At 30.3% G+C, this 14,481-nt stretch overlaps 2 protein-coding genes across 6 annotated transcripts in view; one reads left to right on the forward strand and one right to left on the reverse strand.

The window, feature by feature from the left end:
• LOC126775947 (hemicentin-1-like) overlaps positions 1–14,481 on the reverse strand; it is a 229,835-nt gene that overhangs the window by 208,008 nt on the left and 7,346 nt on the right. The window lies entirely within an intron of this gene.
• Positions 1–14,481, forward strand: part of LOC126775940 (hypoxia-inducible factor 1-alpha-like) — a 91,454-nt gene that overhangs the window by 35,856 nt on the left and 41,117 nt on the right. For all 5 annotated transcript variants that reach the window (XM_050498142.1, XM_050498143.1, XM_050498139.1 and 2 more), the window contains exons 4-6: positions 111–281; positions 4,494–4,735; positions 7,031–7,137. In XM_050498142.1, coding sequence (XP_050354099.1) covers positions 111–281; positions 4,494–4,735; positions 7,031–7,137 — 520 coding nt within the window. The remainder of the gene's footprint in view (positions 1–110; positions 282–4,493; positions 4,736–7,030; positions 7,138–14,481) is intronic.

Raw genomic sequence — 14,481 nt, forward strand, 5'->3', positions numbered from 1 at the left:
TAATACCCACTTCCAATAGCTATGTTTAATACATTGCTTCATAGTTATTTTTGAGCTGAATATAAGTTACCTTTATACATATTTAAAAAAAAATACATTATATTTTACAGATGGAGATAATGGGTCAAAGCGTTTTCGAGTTCAGCCACCCATGCGACCACGATGAGATACGTGAAGCATTACGTGCAGGCAACGACGGCAAGCGGGACTTGCTGCTACGCCTTAAGTGCACTCTTACCAGCAAGGGGAGGAATGTTCATCTAAAGTCTGCTTCTTATAAGGTATTATATGAAAATGATTTGAATAAAGAATCTCTTATGTTTAAAAATTAAGAAGTATATTAAAAAAAATTAAGCCTTACTAGATCACCGGTATATGGGCTATCTTTAACATAAGTGTTACTAATAACTAATGTCATCGGTCTTAATTTCAAGTAAGTAAATACAAATGTTATTACAAATGAATACAAAAAAATATCCTAAATTTGTCCTAAGAAACACGAATGACGTTATTCAACTAACTACTTTGTCTTTTACTCTTATCTTGCCTTGATTATTGAGTACATGCGTTTAAATGTCTAAAAGCTTCTATTAAAAACTAGTATAACAATTAATAATAATATATTTAGAAACAAAGGTACGCGAAATAGTTTATTTTCGTTTATGCAAATCGACCGATAGGTTTTTGTACAGATTATGTAATCTGAAGTTTAGTTGTTGGCGACGTAAAGGTCACATACATCCTCGAACCTTTACAATTGCTTCGAGAGATAGCAGCGCTGAGCGCTTTCCATCGACTGTATCAGCGAGTGCTCTCATGAATTATTTTCTCTAATTCCTGCTTCCTTCTTAAATAGTAGCACGAGTTAAGCATGTATAGAATATACATATATAATTTCGAATAACTCAACGATCCGAAATCCAAAGATATCTTGTTATAAAAAAGATACATGTATCCACAGATTGATTGGCACACTAGATCAAATATCAGCTCTTAAAACTAGATAAGATTGATTATTTATTATTAAATTCGGTCGTATGTGGTTCTTGCCCGAAATTGAACACGAGTTCTATCCAATGAATGAATGTTTATTATATTTCGACAACGCAAATCATCATATAATGAAAATCGCATTCACATTTAAGACATGATCCTTGACCACATTACGTAAGAAGACCATTTCGAGATAGTCAACAATTAAATTGTCGAGATTTTTTTTTTAATACGAAGATACAGATATGACGTCATCGAATTATTTATATGATTAAAGATTTTGTTTAAAACCTGTGGTATGAGGTTGAAATTATAATAATTTCGATTTATTAGTATTTTTATTATACAATACAAATAAAATGAAGAAAATTAACGGTTACATAGTTTGTTTGTATTTATATCGTAATACATACTGTAACTATTGGTTACGCGGCGCACTCCGCATGATTTCGTCCGACATCTTCAACAATCATCGTCATATTTCAACTGATTTACACAAAGCCTACCCCGTGAATCAATCAATCCATTTGTAAAAACTGTATGAAAATCCGTTCGTTTTTGACTTTATGGCGTTCAGACAAACAGACGCGGCGGGGTGACTTTGTTTTTTAATAAACGCTTGAGGGAAATGTTCACTAACTGGTTGAAATACTGTCCTCGTAGATAGCCTACTGAATAACCTGTAATAAAGAGAAACAATGCCTTATCCCTTTGAGTTTGATACAAATAATACACTACTAATCTAACAACATGACCAACTAAACTAAAATCAAACTAAAGCTTTATTACGAGTGAAAATAATCTCTTTGTAATAATTTAAAAAAAAACTTATATGCATATACATAGGTATGTAAGACATAAGCTAAAATATGTTGTTCATGCAATTATTATGGATACGAATTTGATTTGTCATCACCACACATTATTTTACCCTGAGGCGATTCAGCGAACAATGCAATTACAATAGTTGTAATAATAATAATTAATGTATTATTTCATATATGTATACACTTTATATAGATAAGTAAGACGAAAATAAATATATAGATATCCAACCGAAATATAAAAGGAATAATGCGGTTTTTGTCTAAATTGTTTTACTAGTTTCTGAGATTTACAATAAAATACAAACAAACACTTATAGATTACATAACTGACTTAAATAATTCTTCTTACATAGTAGTACAGACGCCATAACATTTTTTTTTTTTACAATAAATGACATAAGTTGTATTCAAATTTATTTATTAATTAAAAATGAATAATGTAATAATACAATTTCTTTAAGTAAATATATAGTAAGAAAAACAGATTACACTAAACAATGTTACCAAGTGTATCGTACATTTGCGTTTTATGTTACAACAATGCTCATTATAGCTACTTGTAATTCTATACATGCTTAACTCGTGCTACTATTTAAGACATTAGAAACACAATAATTCTCTTTTGTTTAAACTCGTTTAAAATATTTAGCGTTGTTATCGAGGCCTGTGCCTACTTATAATCTTCATTAACAAGGGAACAATGAAATTTTATATAACTTCCTAGTTTTTTTTACACTTATACATATTTATTTAGATCCCTAGAATAGATAATTATAGTATCCCTATAACAAAAGCTTACAATATTATATGATTTAATTTGAAAAAATAGTGCATATTTTTATTCACATTTTGTTACAATGAAAATTAAAGTAGACTTTTACAAACATTATTGATGGTTATCTTACAGGATTATATAAAATTGATATACAATAAGGATTATACCGTAATATAAACTCGGATGGTAAGAAATTCAGTAGTTACTCTTTTCCACCAAATGACGTAAAGACAAATAAACAAGTTGAATATACGCGATATCATTAGTTAAAATTTATGATATTCATAATATATATATCATTTCATTATGGATTCGCGAAATAATGGCGTTATTGTCGGCGAAGTTCTCATCGGAACATTTTTTTTTTTTATATTCGCCGGAAGGGCAAATGACTACTCCACCTGATGGTAAGTGGTAGTAGAGTCCAAACGCGACGACGGCCAGTACAGTCGGGAAGAATGTTCTTTTGTAGTTTAATGGAATCGTTTTATATTATACTTGATTGCACTTGCTTGAATTTTTGTTGATTAGTATAATAAACTTAATTACGTCTTTATCACAAAGAAAACGTGTATTAGTAATTAATGTAATTTGTAAATATTAATTTATTTTAAAATGCAACGAAGCCACGAACAATCTTAAATATATATATATATATATATATATATATATATATATATATATATATATATATATGTATACTTGTTTACAATATGTCTATTGTGCTATTCTAGTAACTTCAAAGCGATTTTCCTAACGACCGAGCAATTACTACAATTACTAAGATAATTTGAAGCAATTTTCAACGTATATATTTAAAACTATTATTGACATTGATATATTACATCGTTATTGTAGGTATACCAATGTGTATGTGACTTTAACAGTCATCGTAATTTAATAAATCTTTTTTAAACATATGTTTTTATTATTATTATTAGTAATAGAAAAAAAGAAACATATACAAAGACATATTTAATGCTATTTTAAATTTTCTTTCTGACCGCCTTATATCGCGGTGCCCAATCTCAACGGAGGCTAGGTGCATTCTAATCTGATGGTGATTGGAGACTTCAGGCGCAGAACCAATGCCTCTACATGCTTTCCCAGGAACTGCACTGTAACAGTAACAGTACAGTAACAGCCTGTTAATGTCCCACTGCTGGGCTAAGGCCTCCTCTCCCTTTTGAGGAGAAGGTTTGGAGCTTATTCCACCACGCTGCTCCAATGCGGGTTGGTAGAATACACATGTGGCAGGATTTCAATGTACTGTAAAAGCTGTTAAATAACTTTCTGCTAAGTTCTGTTAATGAGTATTTATCTATAAAGAAAACCAAAAGCATAGATCTGCAGCCTTAAAAGCTATACTAGAAAGAAATTCATATTTATTTTGTAAAAATAAAGTCAAACTAACACGAATACAATTATTATTATATAAATTGGTATATAATGAAGATGAGTTATTATTTAAACTATTAATATAACATTGATCTAACTTTTATTTCCTTCCCCTCCTTATTATATACTTTATAAATTTTATTTAGGTATATATAAAAAATAATGTGTTTGTGAATTTTATATTTTTGTTAAATAAAATTATATTTTATGCTTACAATGAGAGAAAGAGCGAGGGTTCTTCCTGACTGGCCCAAAAAGCCAGGTTCTCAATGACCCATTGGCTGCTTACAATGAACAAATGTCAAATAAATGTGCTGTCGAATTCGAGGGCGTTAGTAGCTACAACACCGTTTAATACTATTTTTGTTACTTTCTTGTATATTGTTTATGATATTTATTAATTTTTCAAAATAAATAAATAATTATAACGCTACGAAATAAAATTGTTTAAGCAGTTTCAATAATTCAAAAGTTTCTAATAAAATATTTTTATTCAACAGGTGATCCACGTCACCGGTCATATGCTAACCTCGTCCGAAGAAAAAGCCAAGGAGTACGAACGTAATACTGATTCAGAGGATGAAAAGAAAAGCAATGATATCAAGAAGTACTCCAAGTCCGGCGCCCTTGTGGCCGTCGGTCGGCCGATACCTCATCCTTCTAATATCGAAGTGCCACTCAATAGTATGACCTTCTTGACAAAACACAACTTGGATATGAAGTTCACGGACACTGATGAGTGGTAAGTTATAAAGTATTTTATTTATTTCAATAAGTGTACTTTATAATATATTCATATTAAAAAAAAAGTCTGAATAAAACACGCTTTTTGAACGAACGTAAAAACGTAACAGCCTGTGAATGTCCCACTGCTGGGCTAAAGGCCTCCTCTCCTCTTTTTGAAGAGAAGGTTTGGAGCTTATTCCACCACGCTGCTCCAATGCGGGTTGGTGGAATACACATGTGGCAGAATTTCAGTGAAATTAGACACATGCAGGTTTCCTCACGATGTTTTCCTTCACCGTAAAGCACGAGATGAATTATAAACACAAATTCAGCACATGAAAATTCAGTGGTGCTTGCCCGGGTTTGAACCCACGATCATCGGTTAAGATTCACATGTTCTTACCACTGGGCCATCTCGGCTCTTTTGAACGAAATTTAAACTAAAATCGAACCTTCGACCGTTTATTTTAAAAATAAATTTGAATTATTATATTGTTAAAGATGAATACAGTTTTCGTTAATATGATTTCAAAATAATAACATGGATCACGTTGTCATGCCCATTCGTCTAATTTTTTGATTGGGAAAAGTCGTTTGCATTTTTTTTACCTTTACACTTTTGTTAAATTGTATGTTTTCGATTAATAACGGTTTGTTTTTGAATATGCGATCTGTATTGTGTGAAAAAAGCGATCAAACTTATTATTTCTTTCAATTTAGCTTAGAGAATTTTACAACAGAATCGGCAAGTATATGAATTTCTATTTAAACAAGACATTCTTAAATATTATTCAAAAATATAAATTGTTATCCATAACAATATTACTTATAGGCATAAATGAAGATATAAATATAACAATAATATAAAATTTACCATGCAAAGAATAACAATATTGAATATATGGAAATATCACATAATGACAAGTAATCAAACAAAACCATAATAAAAAACCCAAATAATAATTAACCAAAAAACATGTCTATCTGCTTAAGTGTGGCTTAAATGTAATAACTATTGTTTTATTTATTTTTAATAGCAAAAAATATTAACACTAAATACATTTATATTACACTAAATACAGATATATTTAGTGTTATATTCAAAAACCTAATATATATGTGTATGAATAAAAATCTACACCTCATTGGTCAATGAATCCAAAAGTTATTTTCAACTTGTTAAGAAAACAAACCGCCTTTATCCGAGTCTACATAGTTCAAAACCACGCTAAAAGATGGCGCTGAACAACAATAGAGTTCAATTATTACCTGGCAAAATTTAGGTACTAGTCTGATCGCTATGTTTCGACCTTCAGATCGTTTTACTTTACTTGGTAGTATAATATCAACAAAAATATCACCTTCAAATGTATTTTGTAGGTTAAACATGATACGATTTCGCGGTTTTGTGCTTTTGTATTCGGTACATGATAAAGAACGGATCTTGGATGTGTTGTGATGCTTTAGGAAGTGTTGTGTTTTGTGATTATTTGTGGTGATTAATAATTGTGGCACGAGAAATAATATCTAAGAGTTTGTTAACTAATTTGGCGGTGATGGCGGGTTTTTTAAATTTAACCGTAAGTAGATTTCGCAGAGTTCACGTTAGAAACATATGGTTATTGGAATCTTAGTTTAAAATTGAATTATATATTTATAATGATATATTTATTTCAATGCCCATGAAAAGTAATTGATACGCCAATAGGTCATTCAAGGTTAACTGCAGATACCGGTAAACATAACCTAAACAAATATTAAGACCAGGTCACATTGGGGGTGACCTTTGATATCATCATGGGATCTTTTTATGTTCCTTCAATACATTGCTATTATTTTCATATTATGAAAACAAGTATTTATAATATATAATGATAAAGCGAATTTGGATATATTTTTATTTCCTTTTATATCTTTATATAAAACATTTCGTTGAATTTTAATAACAATGAACCAAATACTAATGAATATAACTACTTACATTTCTTTTTAAAGTTACCTAATAAGAATTTCCAAATAATGAACGGTGTTCATGTTATTAGAATTAATTAACGGACTAGTAAAAATAATTTTATAAATATGAATTTATAAAAATAATTGAAGCTTGTATCAATTTCCTCGTATTTATGCGTTTTTTTAGTTCTGCTAATGTACGATTGCCGGATCTAACCAGATAGATCTGCTGCATAAAATATAAAGTGGACCAGGATAACAGATTATCAAATTTAACAGCATTTCCTGTGTTTTGGAATTACCATATGAATTAACTTCGAAACATTTAAATAATTAAAGTGTTTTTTTCTTGTTGCAGTTTAACGAACACGCTGGGCTACGATACGGAAGAATTGGTCGGTCGTTCCTTATACGATTACCACCACGCAGGCGACAGTGCGGCTTTGGCTCAGCAGTTCAAATCATGTGAGTACAATTATATTTTGTTGATATGTAAGTTATATTGGTTTTATCAAACAATATATTCATTTAAAATATTTATTTAAGCATCGAAAAGTATTATTTGTACCAAATATTTAACTAAGGTGTGTAAAAAGCCAAATAAATTTTATACTTATATTATATTTTGTATAAATAAATATTATTTTATATCACTATTACGTCATGTTTTTTTTTATATTGGTAAAATATAATACTTAAGTAAATGGAGGTAAATATAACAATATTTAATATTAGCGCCATCTCTATCACGCGTTTGGAACTTTTTTCTCTTACGACATCAGTCATAGCGTCTATATTTAGTACAATGTAGACCAAATAGATGGCAGGCAGCGTTATCATTTCTATTGTTCCGAGTATTTTGTAATCGGCTTAAAGCAAATATTATCTAAGGATAGGATCAGCAGCTAAATATCTAACAAATTACAATCAATCATTTAACGATTTTTATGTGTGCGTTATTATTTGATCTATCGCAAGTGTTGCGTAAATAATGACATAACAACTCGTTGTTGTTTTTGGGTTATATATTATAATTGTTATTCATACATCATAATGTTAATTGAATCAACGACTCCGTCAAATATTGAGCGGATTGTTTTACCGGTTAATATATATATATATATTATTAGTACATAGCAAATAGACTTCATATATGTACCATTTTGAACCTGCCTAAAGCTATAAATTCCAGATAAACTGTGATAAATGTAATAGATAAAAAAATAGTCAAGGTTCGCTTATCATTTGTTTTCTAGGATTCGTTGATTTGTTTAAAAGTATCGTTTTTTATCAGTAGAATAAAACAGCATGTATTAAAAACAAATGTGTTTTAAACAACCATCTTAAAATTTAAATATAATGTTGTTGGTATATAAAATAAGACAAAATGGTTTTATTATTTGGTATAACCCATATTATTTACAACAATACATCATTCGATAGCGCCGAGTAATGTGAAATCATTATTTATATAGAAGCCGGATGCGTTTTTACTCTTGGCAATTAGCCACAAATATCAATTTAGGTTTTAAGATATTATTCCATAAACAACTTACACGTGCCATAATGAGGTTACGTAAATTTGTCATCATTGTAAAAACAATGACTTGAGAGTTGTCATACATTTGAAAAATCACGATAAAGCGATATATAGATTTTGAATAACAAAGTCAAATTTAATTAGCAAAGTAGGTATCTTCGGCTATATTAGGCGGATTCCACACTCTTACATCTTGAATTCATGTCATGATTTTCCTGTTTATTTAGCGTATAGCCATACTCCTCCAATCTCGCAATAATTTACATCTTCAGTTTTAGAGCTCAATTTTTTTAGAATATATCCGTGTCGTTGCACGGTTTGGCTACAGATGTTTAAAAAGCTGCGTGTGTAATAGCTTTTTTATTCAAGTTAGCTTCACATACCGAGTCGCAACGAAATACAAAGTGCGAACGTGCATAAAACATGCGAACGCGTTGACAAAACCATTCAAATTAGTTCGTGTTGTTTCACGCAAATTTGGAGTCTGCATTACTACAGAATGATTTCTCAAAATACTGAAATACTTTATTTTCGTTTAGTTGTTTATAAACATTGGTTTCAAATGGATGATAAAATTTAGATAATATATAAAAATATTTTTGTTCTCGTATGATGTAACATTGTTTTGTTTATTTTGTACGTGTTTTAAATCGAACAAACGTCTAAAGAAATATATATATATATATATACAAGATAAGGACATTGCTTCATAATTATGTTTTACTCAAAACGTTTCTGTAAAGATTTTTAATTAGAGCTACAAATAGTTCATTTATTTAATGAAATCAAACAATTATCTGATTATACATAATATTTTAAAAATGTATACAATCCTAAAATCAATAAACTCTTAAATTAAATTATGTACTATACTTAGCAAATAAAACAATGAATTAAGTACCTATTAAAAGCAAGACTTGGTCAAAGTGAAATCATCTCATGTCGTAACTACGTTTTGACACGTATTTACGACTTACCGAGGAGACCAGGACCCCCAAGAAAAAAAAACCTGAATCTGTGAATCTTAACCGATGATCGTGTGTTCAAACCCGGGCAAGCACCACTGAATTTTCATGTGCTTAATTTGTGATTATAATTCATCTCGTGCTTTACGGTGAAGGAAAACATCGTGAGGAAACCTGCATGTGTTTAATTTCACTGAAATTCAGCCACATGTGTGTTCTACCAACCCGCATTGGAGCAGCGTGGTGGAATAAGCTTCAAACCTTCGCCTCAAAAAGAGGAGAGGTGGCCTTTAGCCTAGCAGAGGGACATTCACAGGCTGTTACGGTACGGTACGATAAAAAGCAAGAAAGAAGATATTAATAATTAGTTTCAGCCCGCGGCTTCGCTAGCGTTTGAGGGGCAGTACATTTAAGCGCGTTAAAATTCACTAGTGCTTACCTTGATTTGAATCCGCGATAATCGTTTAAGACTCGGCTCTGTGGATATTAGGATTTATAAAAATAAATATATGACGTAATTTAATGTTTATTTTAATACGTATCATTAAAGTGTTCATATAATTTATTAAGTTGAAACGTATAACTTTTCCATAAAACCAACTAACTTGTATCTCGCGAGATAATTTCTATTCAAATATAAACAAATTTATCCAACAAAAACTATATAAATAAACTACAAATTTATCCAACATAAATAGGTAATTAATAAAACCACTTGAAATAAGCGTTCATTTCAACTTATTTCGTCGACAAATTAAATGAATACAATTGCAGCGCAATTATAATTACAGCGTTACTTCAGCGTGAAATCATACCATTGTTCGCAATTCCCTAAATTGTTGTTGTTAATAATTTAATATTCGAAACGCGCATCGCACCCGTCTCCTAAGCTGAGGTAATGTTGGCAATCTTAAAAGCTTTTATCTAAGCTTCCGTACATGACACGCTTACCATGCCGTAGACTTGTACCTCTCCTCGTAAAACACCTTAGGTTTCTAGTCCTCGTTGGCCCGATGGCGGTGCGTTGGTGATGTAAGAAGTAGCTTTTATTTCTTTCAGTGTGGATTTAGCTTCGACGTAAAAGAGGGAATTTATAAGTTTAACAGGTGTATCTGTGGCATCGTAGCTCACAAACGATTGAAATTTGATGTGTTTAAGATCTTAGCTATAAATTATGAAGATCTGTTTAGGCATTTCTTCAAACAAATCATCAGTTATTTTGCTACTTGAAAAATAGGTCTTACCAACTTTATCAGTTCCGATTCATTTGAAGTTGCGGTCCCCCGAAATGACGATGCTTGTATTAAAATATTACTAGGTACTTACAATACAAATAAAGAGGCTGCAATTTTTTTATTATATACTAATATAATAATATAAATATAATAACTCGTTTGAAGATATATAATGTTAGCTATCGACAAATTTAACAAAAAGTTAGATGATAATTTTCTAAGACGATAATATACTTAGGTAATGGCAGTTCAGAGGCAAAAATTAATGTACTATGAAATGTCTGCTTTTATATTTTATAAAGTTCTTTCGGGGAAGTTTCTTTGTTCAAGACATCATAGGGATCCATTTATGGACGGAGGCTTATTATTATATTCGTATCGTTCGTTATACTTTTTTTATTTAACGTGATGCTATTGCTGTGTCGTGTATACTAATAACGTAGTTAATACTCGTCAGTCGCCTGCTTCGCTCGGTGTAAAATAAAAGATTACCATATAAATAATCTCACGACATAATTCACTGCTAAGCGAAGTAATATGAGACTTAATAACAAACATCTAATACACAAACTATCCTCTATATAATAATTATCAGGAACCGTATATTAAAAAATGATCTACCACGTCGTTTCGCGTTCGATGTCTGCAATAAATAGTTTAAAAAAAAGAAAACTTTTTTTTAATTGTAAGCTTTCTTTCACGTCTCTTTTAGTTAAAGTTCTCGTGTAATGGACCGTTAAAATAATAATTTCATTATTTATGCTTAATAATTTTCAATATTTATATGTTTTTTTCTTACATATATCATTAAATTATCCGCCTGAACGACCTCTTTATCTTATATTATGACTCGCTTACAGTTACATATTAGGGGTAAGATCGCTTTACCTAATCGTATGTGAAATAATGTCCCCTTGTCGCAAGCGCGAATGTGTCATTTAAAGATAAGTTGCTATGTGACGAATATTGCCTTTTAAACGTCTTAAAAATTGACAAGCTTCTCCTTTTTCGCATTCGTCTGTATATACATAAATTTTTATGTATATTATTTTTTAGGTATGAACCGAGAGTTGGTTTTAATGTAGCTCCAAGGAGATTCGTAATCACTTTAATTGGTAGTGGACTTTGTTTAATTTTTGATGTGAAACATTTTTTTGGATTATCTTGGATGAAACACCGACTCGTATACCGTGACAGCAAACGTTATGACGCTCTCTTATGTCGATATGATCCACTCACGCATTATATTTTGGAATACAATAGGGTATTTTTCATTATTCGCTAATAATTATTAATAGAATACCTATATATCCTTGTAATATTATATTTATATATACATCGGTAATTGCTTATGTAGTCCTATATATTAAAGCATTTTATATAAACGATATGTCTCACAGCGGAAGTTCAATCTGTTTGATTGCGAATAATTTTCTGCAATTCTAACTCTGAATCTCGCATCGTACCTACATCCGAAGATCTTTAGATACGAGTCTATTGTGCAATCATTTCTCATATTTTTAATTTTATCTTTCAACCAAATTACAGTGAATTAGAATATAATTGTTTCATATATGATTTTTTGTTACCATTGAAGTTTTGTTAATAAATAAAATTACGTATTTTATGAAATCTTAGCTTATATATAACACTAGCTAATCGCATTTGCATAGGATACGCGTAAAATCTGTTCTTAGCGAGCGTCACGTCGGGGAAGATTCTGTGACAAATTTCAAGTCAATCGGACGGATAGTTTAGGAGAACTCATGATGAGTGGTATTTCTCTTATATATACATGACATTTTTTGACATTGTCAGGAAAATATAAAACAACATAAGTTGCCGAACACCTGAACCAATCACACGCGATTGAAGCCGCGGGCGGACACTAGTATACGATATAATTATACATTGTTAACTGTTTATTTAATACAGAATAAAGTCAACAATATTATTTACCACGAAATTTTCCATGTTGCTTTTGTCAATACAAGAAACTGTAACTCCATAATTTAAATAAATATTCCGTTTGTGTTAATCAAATAACTGCATTTTTAATAATTAATGTTCGATTCAAAATATCATTATTGTATGAATAATTGTAGTACATATATCGTTTTATAATTAGTAAGTAATATAATATGACATGAATTCAATGCATAGAGAATAAATTCTCATTTGACCAAAACGATCATATTTCGTAATAGACGCCGATTTAATGATAAACGAAACTTCCGTATTGTTAATGATAAACAAACCTATTATTCAAAGTATGAAATATAAATCACACTTCAATGGTGCTATATAGGATGTCAACTTTCAATTAACTAGACACAATGCCCGCATAGCAACAGGTCAATTCATTGACGTCTTCCGTCCGAGGTCACGGTGGCGAAAACAATACGTTTCGCAACGTTACGAATTATTTCTTTTGTCAGATGCTCAAATAATAATTAGCATTATTCAATGTTCTTGGTTTCACTTACATTAAGTATTGAAATATTAATTAGACACTTATTTCTACCTAAAGATGGACTACCTCGAGTTTTTCCAATATAAAAATTTGTCCATGTCATCCTCCAACCATAAACAATATCTATGAAAACACATATATAAATCCGTTGCTGCGTGAAAGAGAGAAATCACAAGACTTTCGCATCTATAATATTAATCGGGAATAATGTAAGTATTGGTAATTGTATTACATTAAAATATAATAAATATGTTTGTTACAAAAAAATAAAGTATATTTACCTTACAATAGATTCAACTCCAACAAAGAATACATTGTAACAGAAAGAAACATCGTAATGTGTTGGAATAAAATTCATTTGTTATCCATTTCATTTCGCATAATAACATCTCTCAAAGGATACGGAGTGCGGTCGGATCGTAACTGGTACAATGAGCGAAAAGAGTAATACGCTTTTATTGCATAAGAGCCTTCATGTTTATTATAATAAAGGTACGTGTCACTTGGATAAGGGTTCTCGATTCGGAAATATAATATGTCGAGTTTACACAACACAAATAATTAAATAACATTATGCAACCTTTTAACCTGGAGTTAATTAAAAGTAAGCATCGTCCACACACGCGATAACATAGAAAATGTAATTATAAACGTTTTGAACTTTTTCATATCTGCGTCCAATCTATTTGCATGTCAATCGAAGGGCTACATTACAAACTTGCTACATTTACGAAACGAAATTCTACGTACATTTGATTTTATATACCTTACACTACATCTTCTATTGTATTGTAGTGTTTTGGATAGTATATTATTTACTATGTTTTTGAGGTATTACCTTCAAGAAAAGTTACACGTCCTACTTATGGGCAAATTCCATCTACTCTTTTAAGATGGTTTAAATCTTGGTGAGTTTGTTGATTGGATTATTAGTAACTTGGAATAAGTGAGCTCCAACATGTGTCGATACTAACTGAATTATGACCCTCTAGTTCCCTCGATAATAAGGTTCTTGAGCCGTTAAATTATATAATGTATCGGACGTGTCTCACATGTTCGTCCCAGAAGGCTTGCGAACTATAAATCTTATCCTTATTTTTTTGTTCTATGTTTTTCTTACATTCTAATACATTTATATATATAAATATCGAATATATTAAATCTCATGTTCATAAAGATTATAAAAACACTAAATATACTTATCTATACATATAATGTTTTAAATGGTAACACAATTTAATAATCAACAACTTTTTGAATGTTTCACTTATATATTAACGATACAAGAATTCTACGAATTACTAAAAAACATGATAGTAAAAAAATATAGATCTCAATGAGACAGAAGCGTTGTTTCAAAAACATATTTGAATAGTTTTTTAATGGTTCAAACCAAACATTAAATAAATCAGTGATAAGGAACTTGTATATATTTACGTCTTCTAGTTTCTATGATAATTACTACTATGTAAATATTAAAGAGATTTTATTCATATTGTTCTGGAAAACAATCCTATATAATATAACGAAGCGCTGAAAATAAGCTCGATTTTAATATATAGAGTGCCCTTACTTTTCTTTTATGGCCGTACAATA

Source organism: Nymphalis io, chromosome 19, assembly GCF_905147045.1.
Source record: "Nymphalis io chromosome 19, ilAglIoxx1.1, whole genome shotgun sequence".
In the NCBI taxonomy this organism is placed as follows: domain Eukaryota; kingdom Metazoa; phylum Arthropoda; class Insecta; order Lepidoptera; family Nymphalidae; genus Nymphalis; species Nymphalis io.